This window comes from Dipodomys merriami, unplaced genomic scaffold, assembly GCF_024711535.1.
Source record: "Dipodomys merriami isolate MVZ:Mamm:240054 unplaced genomic scaffold, mDipMer1.0.p SCAF_16, whole genome shotgun sequence".
Taxonomy (NCBI): Eukaryota; Metazoa; Chordata; class Mammalia; order Rodentia; family Heteromyidae; genus Dipodomys; species Dipodomys merriami.
In genome coordinates this window covers 14,077,161-14,091,807 of record NW_027202937.1, presented here as the reverse complement: position 1 = coordinate 14,091,807, position 14,647 = coordinate 14,077,161, and the positions used below count along the sequence as shown (strand labels likewise).

The 14,647-nt window shown below is 41.8% G+C and overlaps 1 protein-coding gene across 1 annotated transcript; it reads right to left on the bottom strand.

Annotated features, from left to right (window-relative positions):
* Window positions 1-7,823: 7,823 nt before the first annotated feature.
* On the bottom strand, window positions 7,824-11,880 carry Pom121l2 (POM121 transmembrane nucleoporin like 2). Its single transcript, XM_070024325.1, has one exon. It carries the CDS (start codon window positions 11,765-11,767, stop codon window positions 8,705-8,707), a length of 3,063 nt encoding a protein of 1,020 aa, XP_069880426.1. The 5' UTR covers window positions 11,768-11,880; the 3' UTR covers window positions 7,824-8,704.
* Between the last annotated feature and the right edge of the window lie 2,767 nt (window positions 11,881-14,647).

Sequence of the window (14,647 nt, the reverse complement as noted above, 5' to 3'; positions counted from 1 at the left end):
TGGGAGCTCGCTTTTATTTTCACTTACCAGTTTCAGGTATTTCAGCTTTTGGAATATGTGAAAATTTGCCCGAGAATAAAGCACAAATGACGCTAAAAATAAATAAATAAAGACAGATATAAAAACCGGCCGCCTGTAATCCTTGCAACTCAGGAGGCTGAGATCTAAAGATCTCAGTTCAAAACCAGCCCCGACAGAAAAGTCCCAGTGAAACTCTTACCTCCAATTGACTACTCGAAAATTGGAAGTGGAGCTGCTTCTCAAAGTGGTAGAGTGCTTGTCTTGAGCAAAAGAGCTCAGGGACAGATCCTAGGCCCTCAGTTCAAGCTCCATGTCAGACAAAAATGAAAAAAAGAACGTGTAGTCGATTTTAAACTGTCTTTGAAAAGACAAATGTATGGCTAGTCCTGTATAGTTTTCATATCTGCCTGTATTGGTGGATTTTTCACTTAAATATACTGCCGTCCTTTGTGGATTGATCTGTCATTACAGCTCTTACCTTTTGTCCTGCTAACTCTAGACCGCCTTGACTCCTAAAACAATCCCTCAACCAGCTCTGAGAACCAGGCTATGCCCAACACCATACCCCCTCGGAGAGGTGAGGCCTACAATACGTTCGAGACAATCCTTGCGTTCTCGTCATTTTTGCCCCAAATGACTACCTCTTCCATCTTTCAGAAAATGGCCCTTCTTTGGCTGATATTCGGTGTCTTTAAGACTGTTGTCCCATCTCTTGTCAGCTTTTGGTTCTTTCAAGCACCTTGGTTAAATCGGATCCCTATTTTTCAAACAGACTCGCGTCTTCCAGTTGCTGTTTGGAGAGGGTAGTAGGTTTGTCAAGGCTCTGTTTTTTCTGCTGCAGATTGCCAATTTTTGACAACCCAGAGGAGCTTCTTAGTGTGGTGGGCTGCTTAGGCAGTTCCCATTGCTTCTCTGGAGATTATGGGGCCTGGCTTGTAGAAAGCAATCTGCACAGATTTTGTATTGGACCTCCAGTCTCCAATTGGAATATATTTATTTGCAGAGTCCAGGACAGAGGTCTCAGGACAGGTCCCGTTCCCTGCTCCTCTCCAGGGCTTGGTTCTTGGTGCTGAATCTGGTAGTTGCATTCCCGGCGGGGCGGGGGTGGGGGGTGCAGAGGGCCAGGCCCTAAGATTTCGCCATCCTGGAGGACCAAAGCGATCGAAACCGAGGTTCGATCTGCGGGTGGTGGAAGCTGAACATGGGACTTTTTAGGTGAGGAGCTAAGAGCCCTGGGATACCTGGGATCCTTGTGCTTTTCTTTCTTACCGCCTCCCTGCAGCCGCCAGTCTTTCACTTGTGAGAAATGGAGCACCGATATTTCCTGGCCACATCCAGTGATGTGGAAATCTATCTTGGCGATCATCTTAGTGGATTATGCTATCCTGCTGAGTCTTAGGGGTCAATAAACTCACCCACAGCCCAAGTCGACCTCAGCTAGGCCTGAGCCTTCCCACAATAGAGAAATCAGACCTGGCTGGAGTCAAATAATTTATTTTCTATTTTAAAGACGTATTTGGAGGAAGTTTTATTTAGTAACTATTCTGACAGGTTCAGAGAATTTCGTTATCTCCTTTGAGAATCATTTCACCTAATTTTGTAAATCAGTGGTCTTGTTCAAGATATGTTTTAATTTTATTTCTTTTTATTTGCTCTTTGTAAATAACACTGTCTCATTTAATGGAAGTAATTTACTTTTACTTATTTTTGTATAAAAAATAAGTGTATTTAGTAGTTTGAAGAAATAAGCAAATGTATTTAGAGATACCACAGTTGGTAAAACAGACAAAGAGCTGACTGATAACTTTTACTGGACACACCAAGGGTTTTTTGCAGCAGTTTCCAGGGGGCCTGGAGTAGAATTCTCATAATGTGTTTACAGAAATGACACCCTCAGGTACAGCTCTATTAGAGGTCTTCTCCCTTGCTCTTTTTTTCTTAATTGGATTTTATCATCTTTAATTAGTTGTACAAAGGGATTACCATTCCAAAATTTGTCCTTGCTCTTGATACGGAATGAACCAGGTTTCCATCAAGGTACAAAAGGATAAAGAAAATGTATATACAAAATGGGATACTAGTCAACCCAACTTTAAAAATCTTTTTTTGGACTAAAACAGTTGAATTTGTAGTAGTGAATAGAATAATGATTACCAGATGTATGGGAGGAAGTTGTTGGTGAAATGGTACAAAGTTTAATATAGAAGGGGAGAATAAGTTTTGATATCTATTGCCCAGCAAGAGGTATTTATTGATAGTCAATAGTCTATATTTCAAAATAACTAAGAATCAATTTAAATATTCATGATAAGAGGATAGGTTATTTAGCATGATTAATCATATATCCCATTCTAAATATAGCAAATTATGATTTGTCAATTAGAAATAAAAGTTCCTGCGCTATTACACTGCTGGTGGGAATGTACACTTATACAACCACTTTGGAAAGCAGTCTGGAGGGTCCTTAGAAAGCTAAAGATTGACCTCCCTTACGACCCAGTCATACCACTTCTAGGCATCTACCCTGAACAACAGGAACCAATATACAAGGACACGTGCACCTCCATGTTTATTGCAGCACTGTTCGCAATAGCTAGGATATGGAAACAACCTAGATGCCCCACCACAGATGAATGGATCCAAAAATTGTGGTATCTATACACAATGGAACATTATGCAGCCATTAGAAATGACAAAATAATGGCATTTGCAGGGAAATGGATGGAGCTAGAAGGAATCATGTTGAGCGAGGTAAGCCAAGAACGAAGAGACAAACAGTACATGGTCTCCCTGATAAGTGGATGATAAATCCAAAATGTTAGGTGATATGACAAAACTAACAGGACTTAAGAAACAAAGAACTCCCACTCATCTGGTTGAACCACTACCAAATATCCCCATGCTGCTGATCACATATATGGTATATAACATGTGAGCACCGTTATATATTACAGACTGTGATAGACAATTTGCTCCAGGAAAGTTAGAATGAACTTGTGACTTTAAATGAGCACCATTATTCCACAATACTGTGAATTTCCGGAAATTAAGTAATCACTTAATCACAATCAAAAAAAAAAAAAAAAAAGAACCTTGGGGAAGGGAGGGAGGGAGGGGATGGTAGGGGGAAAACAATGGAGGGGTAACAATGTTCAAGAGGAAGTGTACTCATTACCTCACTCATGTAACTGTAACCCTCTGTATAGTATCTTTACAATAAAAAAATTTAAAAAAAAAAGTAAGTTCCTGCAGATTGTAAGGAGATAATACCTTTTAACTAATATTGGTTTCTATATTCCTTCTTTTTTTGATGTAAAAAGTGTGATATAAACAATCCAAAGTGAAGTCAACTAGCCTTAATGAGAAATTCTACTTGAAAGCAGGGCGCTAGTGGCTCACACCTATAATCCTAGCTACTTAGGAGGCTGAGATCTGAGGATCGCAGCTCAAAATCAGCCCAGGCAGGAAAGTCCATGAGATTCTTATCTCCAATAAACCACTAGAAAACCGGAAGTGGTGCTGTGACTCAAGTAGCTGAAAAGCACAGGGATAGTGCCCAAGCCCAGAGTTCAAGCCCCACAATCCACCAAAAAAAAAAAAAAAAAAAAAAAAAAAAAAAAAAAAAAAAAAGAGAGAGAGAGAAAGAAAAAAAAAGAAAAAGAAATTCTACTTCAGATAGACAACAGCTTTCCTTCTCTCATATATAGCAGGTGCTTTGCAAATTAGTCTAAATAACTTTAGAATAGGATTTTCAAAGCAAAATCAGTAATCTGTTAGTTGACACTGATGATAAGCTTAATGGTAAAATGTACAGCATACAGATGTGGTTTTCCATGGTAGGCATACTCCAACAAAATGTCACACAAGCAATAAATAAATGTGTGCACATACTGCATATAATAGTAAATGGTCTAGACCCATGTGAAAGAGTAAAAATAAACAAATGACATCAGTTTTAATAATATGTATTCTTTAATATAACATATCCACAACATTATTTCAATATTAACTTGAAAAATATCAAGATGCTTTTTCATAAAAGTGTACCAATTTGAGCGTATGCTTTACATTTATATTACATCTCAATTCAGTCTAGCCACATTTTCTGTGCTAACAATTTCATTGACAATGCAGGTCTAAACTGTTTTAGAGGTACTTCTTACTCCTTCAACACACCATATGATTATAGCTGCATTCTGACATATCAGAATTATCCTGAGTTTGTATGAGGCAATTACATTGCAAGTCTTATTTTCTAATATTCATCATAAAAGAACAAAACAACTCTAACTATTGTTGTGTCTGCTTTAAGTGAAACTTTGATACAACATGTGACTGGATTTCTAAACTCCAGCTGAAATTTCATAAAACTTAATGAACATGCTAAAAATATAAACTATATAAAACGCTTGCTTACCATGAAACTTACGTGAAACTCTGGGTTCAATCCCCAGCACCACAAAACAAAGAGTAGCTCAAAATGTTTGATTCCTACTTATCTATATATCTCTAGTTTTGTGTGTGAACATAACCTGACCCATACTAATTTCTCCAATAGTTATCATTGGTTTCCCCACCCTCACCCCCAGAAAAATAGCCTAGTTCTCTACACTTATCCAGGGATACAGTTGCTGCTCCATCTTCAGACTCGAGTTACTACTGTACTTGTCTACTCATTCAAGATGACACACAGAAAAATTAGATATAGAAGGGAATATGTTCTTCACAGAACAGTTGTAGACAGCCTCAGAAGATACTTGTCCCCACTTGAGAGTTGTTTTGGTCTCTCAGGAATCCCGATCCATGGTCCAAATTGATATGTTTTCCTGAATATCAAATGGATTAACACCTCAGTTAAACAAGACATCTTTTTAAAATTTTTGGAGCTCAGTTTAACGTCTAATTTTAGAAATTAAAATGCCCCAGGGCTGTTTTTATGATCAGCATGAACTTGAACTTGACCCTTTAGGACTTAGGTTTTGCTGGACGAAACCTTGGCTCTCCCTGAAGAAAATGGTATGCGCTTCTTTCCTACTGCCCTGATTAGCAGAATTTCTCAGAGGTTGCTGAAGGTCCCTTGTGTCCCTAATTCTACACTCACATCTTCTTTAGGATCTTGCTCATCAACTTCACCTTCTCATTCATCTCCCCCTTCCTCCCCAGGAGAATCTTTCTGCTTTCCTTGATGTTCCATTAACTCCCAAATCCTACATCTTCCTAAAACTTTTTTTTTCTTTCTCTAATATCTGTCTTTAGACTTTTGGAAATCAAATCTAGGAGAAGACTTGAGGGGGAAAAAATTGCCTTTCCTAAGGAAGGAGCCTAGGATAGCCTGTTTAAAAAGAGGGAAGAGCAAATAAAAGATATCCAAAAATATAAAAGTACATTTTTCCAGGTGACAGTGGGTCATATATGTCATCCTAGCTACTCAGGAGGCTGAGACCTGAGGACCTTGGTTCAAGGCCAGCCTTAGCAGGAAAGTCAGTGAGACTATTATCTCTAATAAACTACCAAAAAGCTAGTGGATCTGAGGCTCAAGTGATAGAATGCTAGCTTTGAGCACAAAAAGCTCAGGGATAGGGTTCAGACCCTGAGTTCAAGTCCCAGAAAAATGTGAGCACATACACATGTCTGTGCACAGAGAAAGGGGCAGGGGGAGGGGGATAGCGAGCATATATTAATAAAAGTATTAGTTGCAAGTCAGTATTAACCTACTAATTGTAGGTTGAAGGATCAATAATGGCTGAAATTGGCAGGGAGTGGGGGGTTAGCTGAATCCACAGAGGCAGAAGGTCCAAAAACAGCCTTTGCAGTTAAGTTGCCTGAGCCCAAGTAGTATATGCCACTGGGGAAATCCCAGGTAAAATCCTCAAGATTTCCCCCCAAATTCTTCTTAGTAATCACTCCTCTTCCCTACTTCTGCCCCATGCCCAGTATTAACTATTTGACTAAGTATCATCATTGACTACCTTCTTCAAAGCACATGTTTAATCTTTGTGGGTGTGTCCACAGAGTCTCTTGTACATCTCCAAGCTTCCAGTCTGTTCCCATTTGCTTCTTTCCTCAGATGACAGGCAGTGAAATCTAGAACTCAAGTATAAACTTCTTTCTTGTTCAAAGTCTTTCCATAGCTCTCTTGTATTTAAACCTCTATCCATATTGTACCATGTGGTTTGTAATTATGGCTGTGACTTGCTTCTGCTTATCTCCTGCTATGCATGGCATCTTGGGTGTTATCCCTCTCTATATATCCTGCTATACTTTAACACCTGTGCACATGTTTTGTCCTTGGCCCACAATGATCTCTTTTACCTGATTAGACATATCAGGCAGAAGTTTTGAGTTTTATCTATAGTTAAGATAGTCTTCTTGCCTTCTCTCATTTTCTAGGGATTTGTCACTTATAGTAAGACTATTGGCTTACTCAACAATTCTATACTTCCAAAACTAGACTTGTCCACCAGCTCTGAATGTCCAAAGCACAATACAATATCTAGCTGTCACTAGGTACTGTAAGGAGCTGTAGACTAGGTCTGCCCATTTTCTAATCTCCAACTCCCATCAGGTAAGATCTGCAAGATAGTAATCTTTCATTGTAGAATGTCTTTAAAAGTGTGGATATTTAAAGGCAGATATAGTTTAATTCTAACTGTGGTGATCTTCTGTCAAAGGGGAAAATGAGCATACTCTGGAGTTATGATTTAAATCCTAAATTGTAGTTTTACTATCTAGTCTAGCTTCAGGTAAGTGTCATAAATATGTGTGTGTGCGCATGCACATGCATGCATGCTGTGGCTGATAATTATCCCTAAGCTTCTTTTGCTCAAGGCTAGCACTCAACCACTTGAACTACAACTCTAGTTCTGGCTTTTTTTTTTTTTTTAAGTAGTTTATTGGAGATAAAAGTATCATAGGGGCTGGGAAGGTGGCAGTGGTAGGGTGCTTGCCTTGAATGCATGAGGCCCTGGGTTCGATTCCTCAGTACCACATAAGCAAAAAAGAAAAAAGCCAGAAGTGGAGCTGTGGCTCAAGAGTGGTACAGTGCTAGCCTTGAGCTGAAGAGCTGAGGGACAGCGCCCAGGCCCAGAGTTCAGGCCCCATGACCAGACCAAAAAAAAAAAAGTATTATGGACTTTCCTTCTCTAGCTGGCTTAGAACCATGAGCTCAGATCTCAGCCACCTGAGTAGCTAGGCTTACAGGTGTGAGCCACTGGTACTCAGCTCAAGTATTCCATCATTTTAAAATATCTTTCTACTCTTTTATTTTGCCAGTCCTGGGGCTTGAACTCTGGTCCTGGGTGCTGTCCCTGAGCTTCTTTGGCTCAAGGCTAGTGCTCTACTACTTGAACCACAGCTCCCCTTTTTCTGAATAGTTTATATTAGAGATAAGAGTCTCATGACTGCCGTACGCTGGTGGCTCACACCTGTAATCCTAGCTACTCAGGAGGCTGAGATCTGAGGATCTTGGTTCAAAGCCAGTACAGGCAGGAAAGACCTTGAGACTCCTATGTCCAGTAAACCACTAGAAAACCAGAAGTGGTGCTATAGCTCAAGTGGTAGAGTGCTCGCCTTGGGCTGAAGAGCACAGGGACAGCACCCAGGCACAGAGTTCAAGCCCCATGACCGACAAAAAGAAAAAAAGAGTCTCATGACTTTCCTGCCTGGGCTGGCTTCAAACCACAATCCTCAGAACTCAGCCTCCTCAGTAGCTAGGATTACAGGCATGAACCACTGGTGTATGAATGATCTTTCTGCTCTTTATCTGTATACTTTAACAGTAATTCCTATATCATAGACTTTTTTCAACAATTTTTTATTTTGTCATCCAATTTAAGATTTTCTTCCAATTAGACCTTCCCCAAGATACTCATAAAACAAGAGATATATAAGCAATCAATATACTTGAAGAATTATTCTTGCCTTTTAGGGGGGGAAAGAGGGTCCTATTGATAAGAAGTGTTGAGGAAAATATGTCACAGTTTTTTCATAGAACTCCCATTGGTTGAAAAGTCTAGGTCAGGTAAGGGCCCTGCTGTTTCCCCCCTTTCTTGCTTTGTGGTCAAGCCCAGGGGTTTCCTGCCTCCCCTCTCTGGGAGAGGTGTGAATGTGGAGCCAGGTGATTTGATGAGGTTCAAAGAGAAAAGAGAAAAATATAAATGTAAGCTTTGGTTCCCTAATTGGGCACTTCTGGTTTGTCCTTGAGAGATCATGATCTGTGATGTAGAGAGAAGAAACAAGGTCTTTTCAACTCTTTCCCCTGACCCTACCACTTCCTGAGAAGCCATCCCTTAAAGTGCTGCTGTAAATTCAAGAATCATCATGTGTAGCTATGAGGTGGTATTTGCTTGCCACATCCCACTAAGTCAAACTTTGGAAACCTTTCCTAGGAGGATTCCCAGGGAAAAAAGTAAGAGGAAGTGCCTGGATGGAACTCACATCACATAAAGAGAGGAGTGGGTGAGGAGGAAAAAGCAAGTTTCTACTTAAGCCCAAGGGATTTTGTTCCACTTAGCCTCATTCTACTGTTACTAGATGACACCTTCAAGGATGTTGACCATGACCCATAGTGTCAACATCTAAAGATTTTGCTTCAGATCTAGGGTATATTGAATGAAGAGCATTGGAATAACTGAGCCTCTTCACAGCAATACTGAGGTTAGGGTACAGGTAACAGGGGAAAGAGCTATTTCTTGTGCGCATGATGTCTTCGAGAATGTCCTTGCTCCCGATTCCTTGGGGTTTTGGATTTTGCACCAATGGAAAATGAAGGAGCTAAGGATCTGGAAGGATCTCTTCCAACATAGCCCTGAGCAAATGGAGAGGACATCCCAAAACCAAAACTGGTTCCTGCCTTGATTCCAGGGATAGGTGGGCTCTGAGCAAAGGGAGTCATGGAGGGATCACCAAACATAGTCTTTTTGGCAAAAATGTTAGACCTCCCAAAAGTAAAAGGTGTGCCCTTGTTGGGAAGGTCCTGAGTGTTTTGGCTCCAACCTTTTCCAAAGGGGGTCACATTACTCAGCATTGCTCCAGAGCCTGAGCTCCAGCCTGGGGCAGGCACAATGATCCCAGGCTCCCCACAATCCATAGGGGTCACTAATCCCCCAAAGGCAAATGGTCGAGGAGCTGTGCTGCCAAATACTGAGCCACATGCCTGACTCTGGCTGTTCTGGGTGGCAACTCCAAAGCCAGTTGGGTTAGCTTGACCAAAGGGAAAACTAGCTGGAGTGCTACCAAAGGCTGGTTGGGTGCTGGCAGTGGGGTACAAAGTGGAGGGTGTGGGTGTCAAACCTCCAAACACCGACTGTGTGGAACTTCTAAGGACTGACTCTGCTGGACCTGGCATAGGGGTTGAGGAAGCCATTGGTGAGTTTGTAAAATTGAAAGGGCTACTAAAGCTTGGCCTAAGAGCTGGCTGGGGTAGACTTTGCTTCTGCCCATCGGTGGCCCCAAACACAGGCTGAGGAGTGACTCCTGAAGATTGTGGGAAAAATGGCTTTGCATTTGACCCCACAGGAAGTACTGCACTGGGGTTAGAGATGCTGGGTGAAGATGCAGGCTGGTTTGTGGGAATTAAGGCTGAGGTTGGCAGAGGGCTTCCCTTACCTTTAAAATCAGCAGGGCTAGAGGGTGTCTGAATGGTACTAGGAAGTACCTGGCTAAAGATAGTGACTGTGTGTACAGTAGGAATGCCAGGATGCTCTCTTGGTAGGAAAATGAAGCCTGTGGCTGGGGAGAAGTCAGCCCTGATGACTTGAGTAGCTCCAAGTAGGAAAGTTTGGCAAGAGGAAGTGTCAGAGCAAGTATCACCCATGGTACTTGTAAGGTTCACTATGCTAAAATCTAAAGGTGGCTTCAAAGTATACTCTTTGGCTGTGCTAGCTGGGGTGGTTGACATGACCATAGAGGTTGTCTTGACCAGGCCATGGAGAAGATGAGTTGAAGTAGGAGTAAATGAAGGAGAGGACTGTCCTGAGGAGAAAGGAGCTATCACTGGCATACCTGTAAGTGGTCCTATATTACCAAAGATAGGCTTGAAGGTTGGAGTTAAGATTCCTGGAGTTGTGGAGAGAGAAGAGCTTGAAGACACTGCAGTTGTGACTGAAATTCTAGAATATAAAGAACTTTCAATCTCACTATTGTGCAAGGACCCCAAAATAGGCTTTAACATGGGGCAAGCAGAGGTCACCACAGGTGGTGCAGATTCAGGAAAATGGGGTGTTGGGTTATTCATCTCCCCAATCAAAGCACTCTGTGTGGTGGGTGCAGCAGGGACAATGGCAGGTGGGTCTGGGGATATAGCAGACCTGTCAGCCTGAGGGTTTGAAGGTGGCCAGGTGGTGCCAGTGACTGGTGATGTGCGAGGGGTTGGGGTCAGCAGGACGAAAGAAGATGTGGGCTTTGAGTCTGAAGTAGTGCCTGGAAGGGGCTCTGATGGCGAACACCCAGCAGGTGGACTTGGCGTTTCCAGAGGTGAGTGGCCCATATTGATTGCCTCACCAGATGACTGTGGGGAGGCCACGGGGCTTAGAGGTGTCTTTACTTGTTTCATGTTTTCCAACTGAGAATTAGTGTCTGTGGTCAGTGCTGTCCCACAAGATGGCTGAGTGAGAAATAGAGAAGGATGAATGCCAGGCCAGGTATCAGGGACTGTGTCTGTGGTGGCTTCGGTTGTCTCCTCTCTGGCTTTTTGGTTCCACTGGAGCTCAGTTTCCTTCTCAAAGGGTGGGCTCTTATCAGAGACTTCCTGACAAGGCTGGACAGGAGGTGTCTCAGACAGAAGGTGACCTGGGCTCGGTAGCAGCAATGGAATCCTCTGGTTTTGCTGCTCCGAACTGCTAGATGATTCTGGGGACTCTGTGTTTGATACCAGTGTGACAGGAGAGTGAAGAGGATGGCTTTTTCCTTTCTTTTTCACTGACCACTCTGCTTTCCGGAATAATGTACTGGGGAAATATCTCTTTGAAGACACTGAGAACTCTGTACTAGAGCTGTAAGAGCTGCTAATCGCATTTCTTTTTGTGCTGCGTGGGCCTCGTCGGTATATGCTGCCCAAGGAACTGCACCTCTTCAAGCTGTAATCTGAGCTGCATGAGTGGATGCTCCTTTTCAGAGGCCCCAGCCTGGGCACGAAAGAAATAAGGACTCCATTTTTCCTGAGAGGTTTAAAGGCAGATGGTCTGGTCTCTGAACTCCTCCTCTTGTTATCCAAACACTCAGAGGGTACTTGGTCTTCCAGCCTCAGTCTCCCTTTCTTACACTCCATGAGGGCTCTCAGCACTGTCTCTTTTGCACAAGGGTCTGCTGGCTGCTCTGAGGGCCCTTCAGAGTCAATCACATTTTTCAGGGAAACAGAGGGGTGCACTCTCTGCGCAGGAGGGGTGATCTTCACAGTCACTGGACTCCATGTGGCTCTGGGGTGCCTAAGAGACCAAATACTCCTCTTAAGGTAACTTTCCCACCAATCTGAAGGCAGAGGTCCCATGATGGAGTTCTGGAACTTCTTCATGGGAAAGCGCCTCCAAGCTTCATTGACAAACGCTGTAGGATTGGAAGGATCCCAATTTGGCGGTCTCCTGGCAGGTCTGTGCCGAGAGGCAGGGTGGGCGCGGTAGACATGCTGAACCCGATGGACTTGGTTAAGGGGCTGAGCCGGCCGGCGGTTCTTGGGCCTGTCAGGCCAGTCACTGTGTACCTGGGTTCGGGACGATGGTGAGGATCCCGGTTTGCCCAGAAAACTGCCCATGAGGAACGATGAGGCGCAGGCGATGACTTCAAGAGGGTTTCAGCTTCGGATGTTTCGGACGTCTGCGCAGTTTGGCCCAAGTCGAAGCGTCCAGTGTTCGAGTTGACAGTTGGGACAAGGACGCGAGGAAAGCGCGAGGGTCCTGGAGAGGATGCAGCGCGCGAACATGGGGACCCAGCAGATGCTTCAAACTGGTGCCACAGATGTTGAGGCCCACGTGGAAGCGCTTTGCATTTTGGCCATTATTTATATATATTTGAAATCTCTCAGGAATTAATTCCCTTTATTTTTTCTTTCTTAACATTTCTCCTTTGTGATTTTTTATTGCTCTTTTTCTTTACCTAGTTATCTTTTTTATCTGTATCCCTTTCTTGTCAATAACACTCCATTTGATTTTAAATCTATGCTTCACCTGATACAAGGTACTCACCATTTTTTTTCTCATCTTACTAATCTTGATATGTAGATCAACTTTACTGAGGTATAAAGCAAGCATATTTTTAAGTCTGAAAGTTCTATTACTTTGAGTAGTTAAGGTTACAGATGTGAGCCACCAGTGCATGACTATGCTTAGTTTTTTAAAAATTCGGAGTAATTGTGGAGTATTCAGCCATGTTTTATGTGGTTTTGGTGCATTCTATTTTATTACAGAATATTTATTGAATATATCATTGTTCATTCATCGATGAATATATTCAGTGACAGTTTCGGGTTTCAGTTTCCAGCTATTCCACATAAAGCCACAATAAAATTAACAATGTTTTACATATTAACATAATTAACATTAACATATATTAGCATACATTAACATAATGTTATATATTAGCACACACACACTGCAATCATGGGCTTGAACTCAGGGCCTAGGTGCTAGCCCTCAAGGTTAGCACTCTACCATTTCAAGCCATAGTACTACTCCAGTTTTTCTGCTAGTTAATTGGAGATAAGAGTCTCATGGGCTCTCCTACCTAGGCTGGCTTTGAACCATGATCCTCAGATCTCAGCCTCCTGAGTAGCTAGGATTACATATATAAACTGTCCCACTTAAATATCTTTACATTACCACCAAATACTTGTGAAGTGTAATTGCCACATATACTTGCCAAAACTTGGGGTTTTCAGTAGTTGCTTTGTAACTTAACCAGTCTGAGAGTGCGATGGTATCTCATTTTGGTCTTAATTTTCATTAGCCTAATTATCTCCAATTAACCAGCAGAAAACTAGAAGTGGTGCTAGCCTTGAGCAAAAGAGCTCAGGGACAATACCCAGGCCCTGAGTTCAAGCCCCATGACCAGAATATGTTTATGTGTATTTCTAAAATATTGTGTTAATTTTCATAGGAGCTTTTTATGTGAAATAGTTGGAAATTGAAAACCTAAACTGTCACTGAATATATTAATCAATGTTGGGTACCTTTACTTACATTTATTAACTAGTCATTAACATTCTTTTTTTTTCTTTTTTTCTTTGTCGGTCTTAGGGCTTGAACTCTGGGCCCTCAGCTCTTCAGCTCTCTACCACTTGAGCTACAGCACCACTTCCAGTTTTCTGATGGTTTATTGGAGATAAGAGTTTCACAGAGTTTCCTGCCCGGGCTGGCTTTGAACCATGTTCCTCGTATCTCAGCCTCCTGAGTAGCTAGGATTACAAGCATGAGCCATGGGTGCCCAGCTCATTAACATTCGTTTATGAACCATTTAGCAAAATATTTTGCTCATATATTACAGAATCTGAATCCAATTTTGTTGTCAGTTACATGTATTAAAAGTATTTGCTAGTGGCGCACCGGTGGCTCATGCCTGTAATCCTAGCTACTCAGGAGGCTGAGATCTGGAGATCGCAGTTCAAAGCCAGCCCAGGCAGGAAACTCCATGAGTCTCTTATCTCCAATAAACCACTAGGAAGCCAGAAGTGGTGCTGTGGTTCAAGTGGTAGAGTGCTAGCCAAGGGACAAGTGCCCAGGCCCAGAGTTCAAGCTCCAAGACTGACAAAAAAAAAAAAAAATGCTACCAATTTGTGTCATTTTTTTTCCATTTTGCTAATGGTGTTTTTGAGGAGTAGATTCTAATTCCAATGATATTCTCTTGAGCATTTTCTCTATTGTAAGTGCTTTCTACTAAGGAATTTTTATTACTATATTATAGTGAAGATTTTGTGTCAGCCTTGGGTCTTGAGCTCAGGGCTTGGGCACTGTCTCTGAGCTTCTTTTTGCTTAAGACTAATACTCCACTTTCAATTTTTTGGCAGTTTATTGGAAATAAGAATCTCACAGACTTACTTGCGCAGGCTAGGTTTGAACTGTAATCCTCATATCTCTGCCTTCTGAATAGCTAAGTTTACAGGTATGAGTCACCATGCCTGGCTGTGAAGAAGATCTTAATCTATACGTTCTACTAGAAGTTTTAGCCTTTCAACTTTTATACTGTATTAACCACTTCAAGTTCATTTCATGTATTGGGCCTCTTCTTTACCCATACAAATGTCATCATTCTAGCATTGTTTATTTAATACAGTATTTTCCTCCTTTTGCATTATTTTGGCCCATTGTCAAAAATCAAGGGGCCATCTATGTGGATGAGTCTATCTCTAGACTTTCAATTCCATTTCATTGACTTACTTGTATAGCTTTAAACATTGTTTTAATCAGTTTATATCAAGTAAAGGTTTTTTGGAATTTAAACCTTTTAATGTTCTTCTAAAATTGTTTTAGACAATCTTTGTATTTCCACATATTTCATAATTAATCTGCTATTTTTGTGCCCCCCCCCAAAAAGCCTGCTGTGACTTTTATTAGTGTTACTCTGCGTAATGCATCTATTTTAGGAGAAATATCATCTTATCAATATTGGAATTGCTAGAAGAGACTCATTCACATCTAAA

Coding starts and splice junctions, on each gene's coding strand:
- Pom121l2 (XM_070024325.1), bottom strand. CDS start 11,767: ATGGGCAGTTTTCTGGGCAAACCGGGATCCTCACCATCGTCCCGAACC.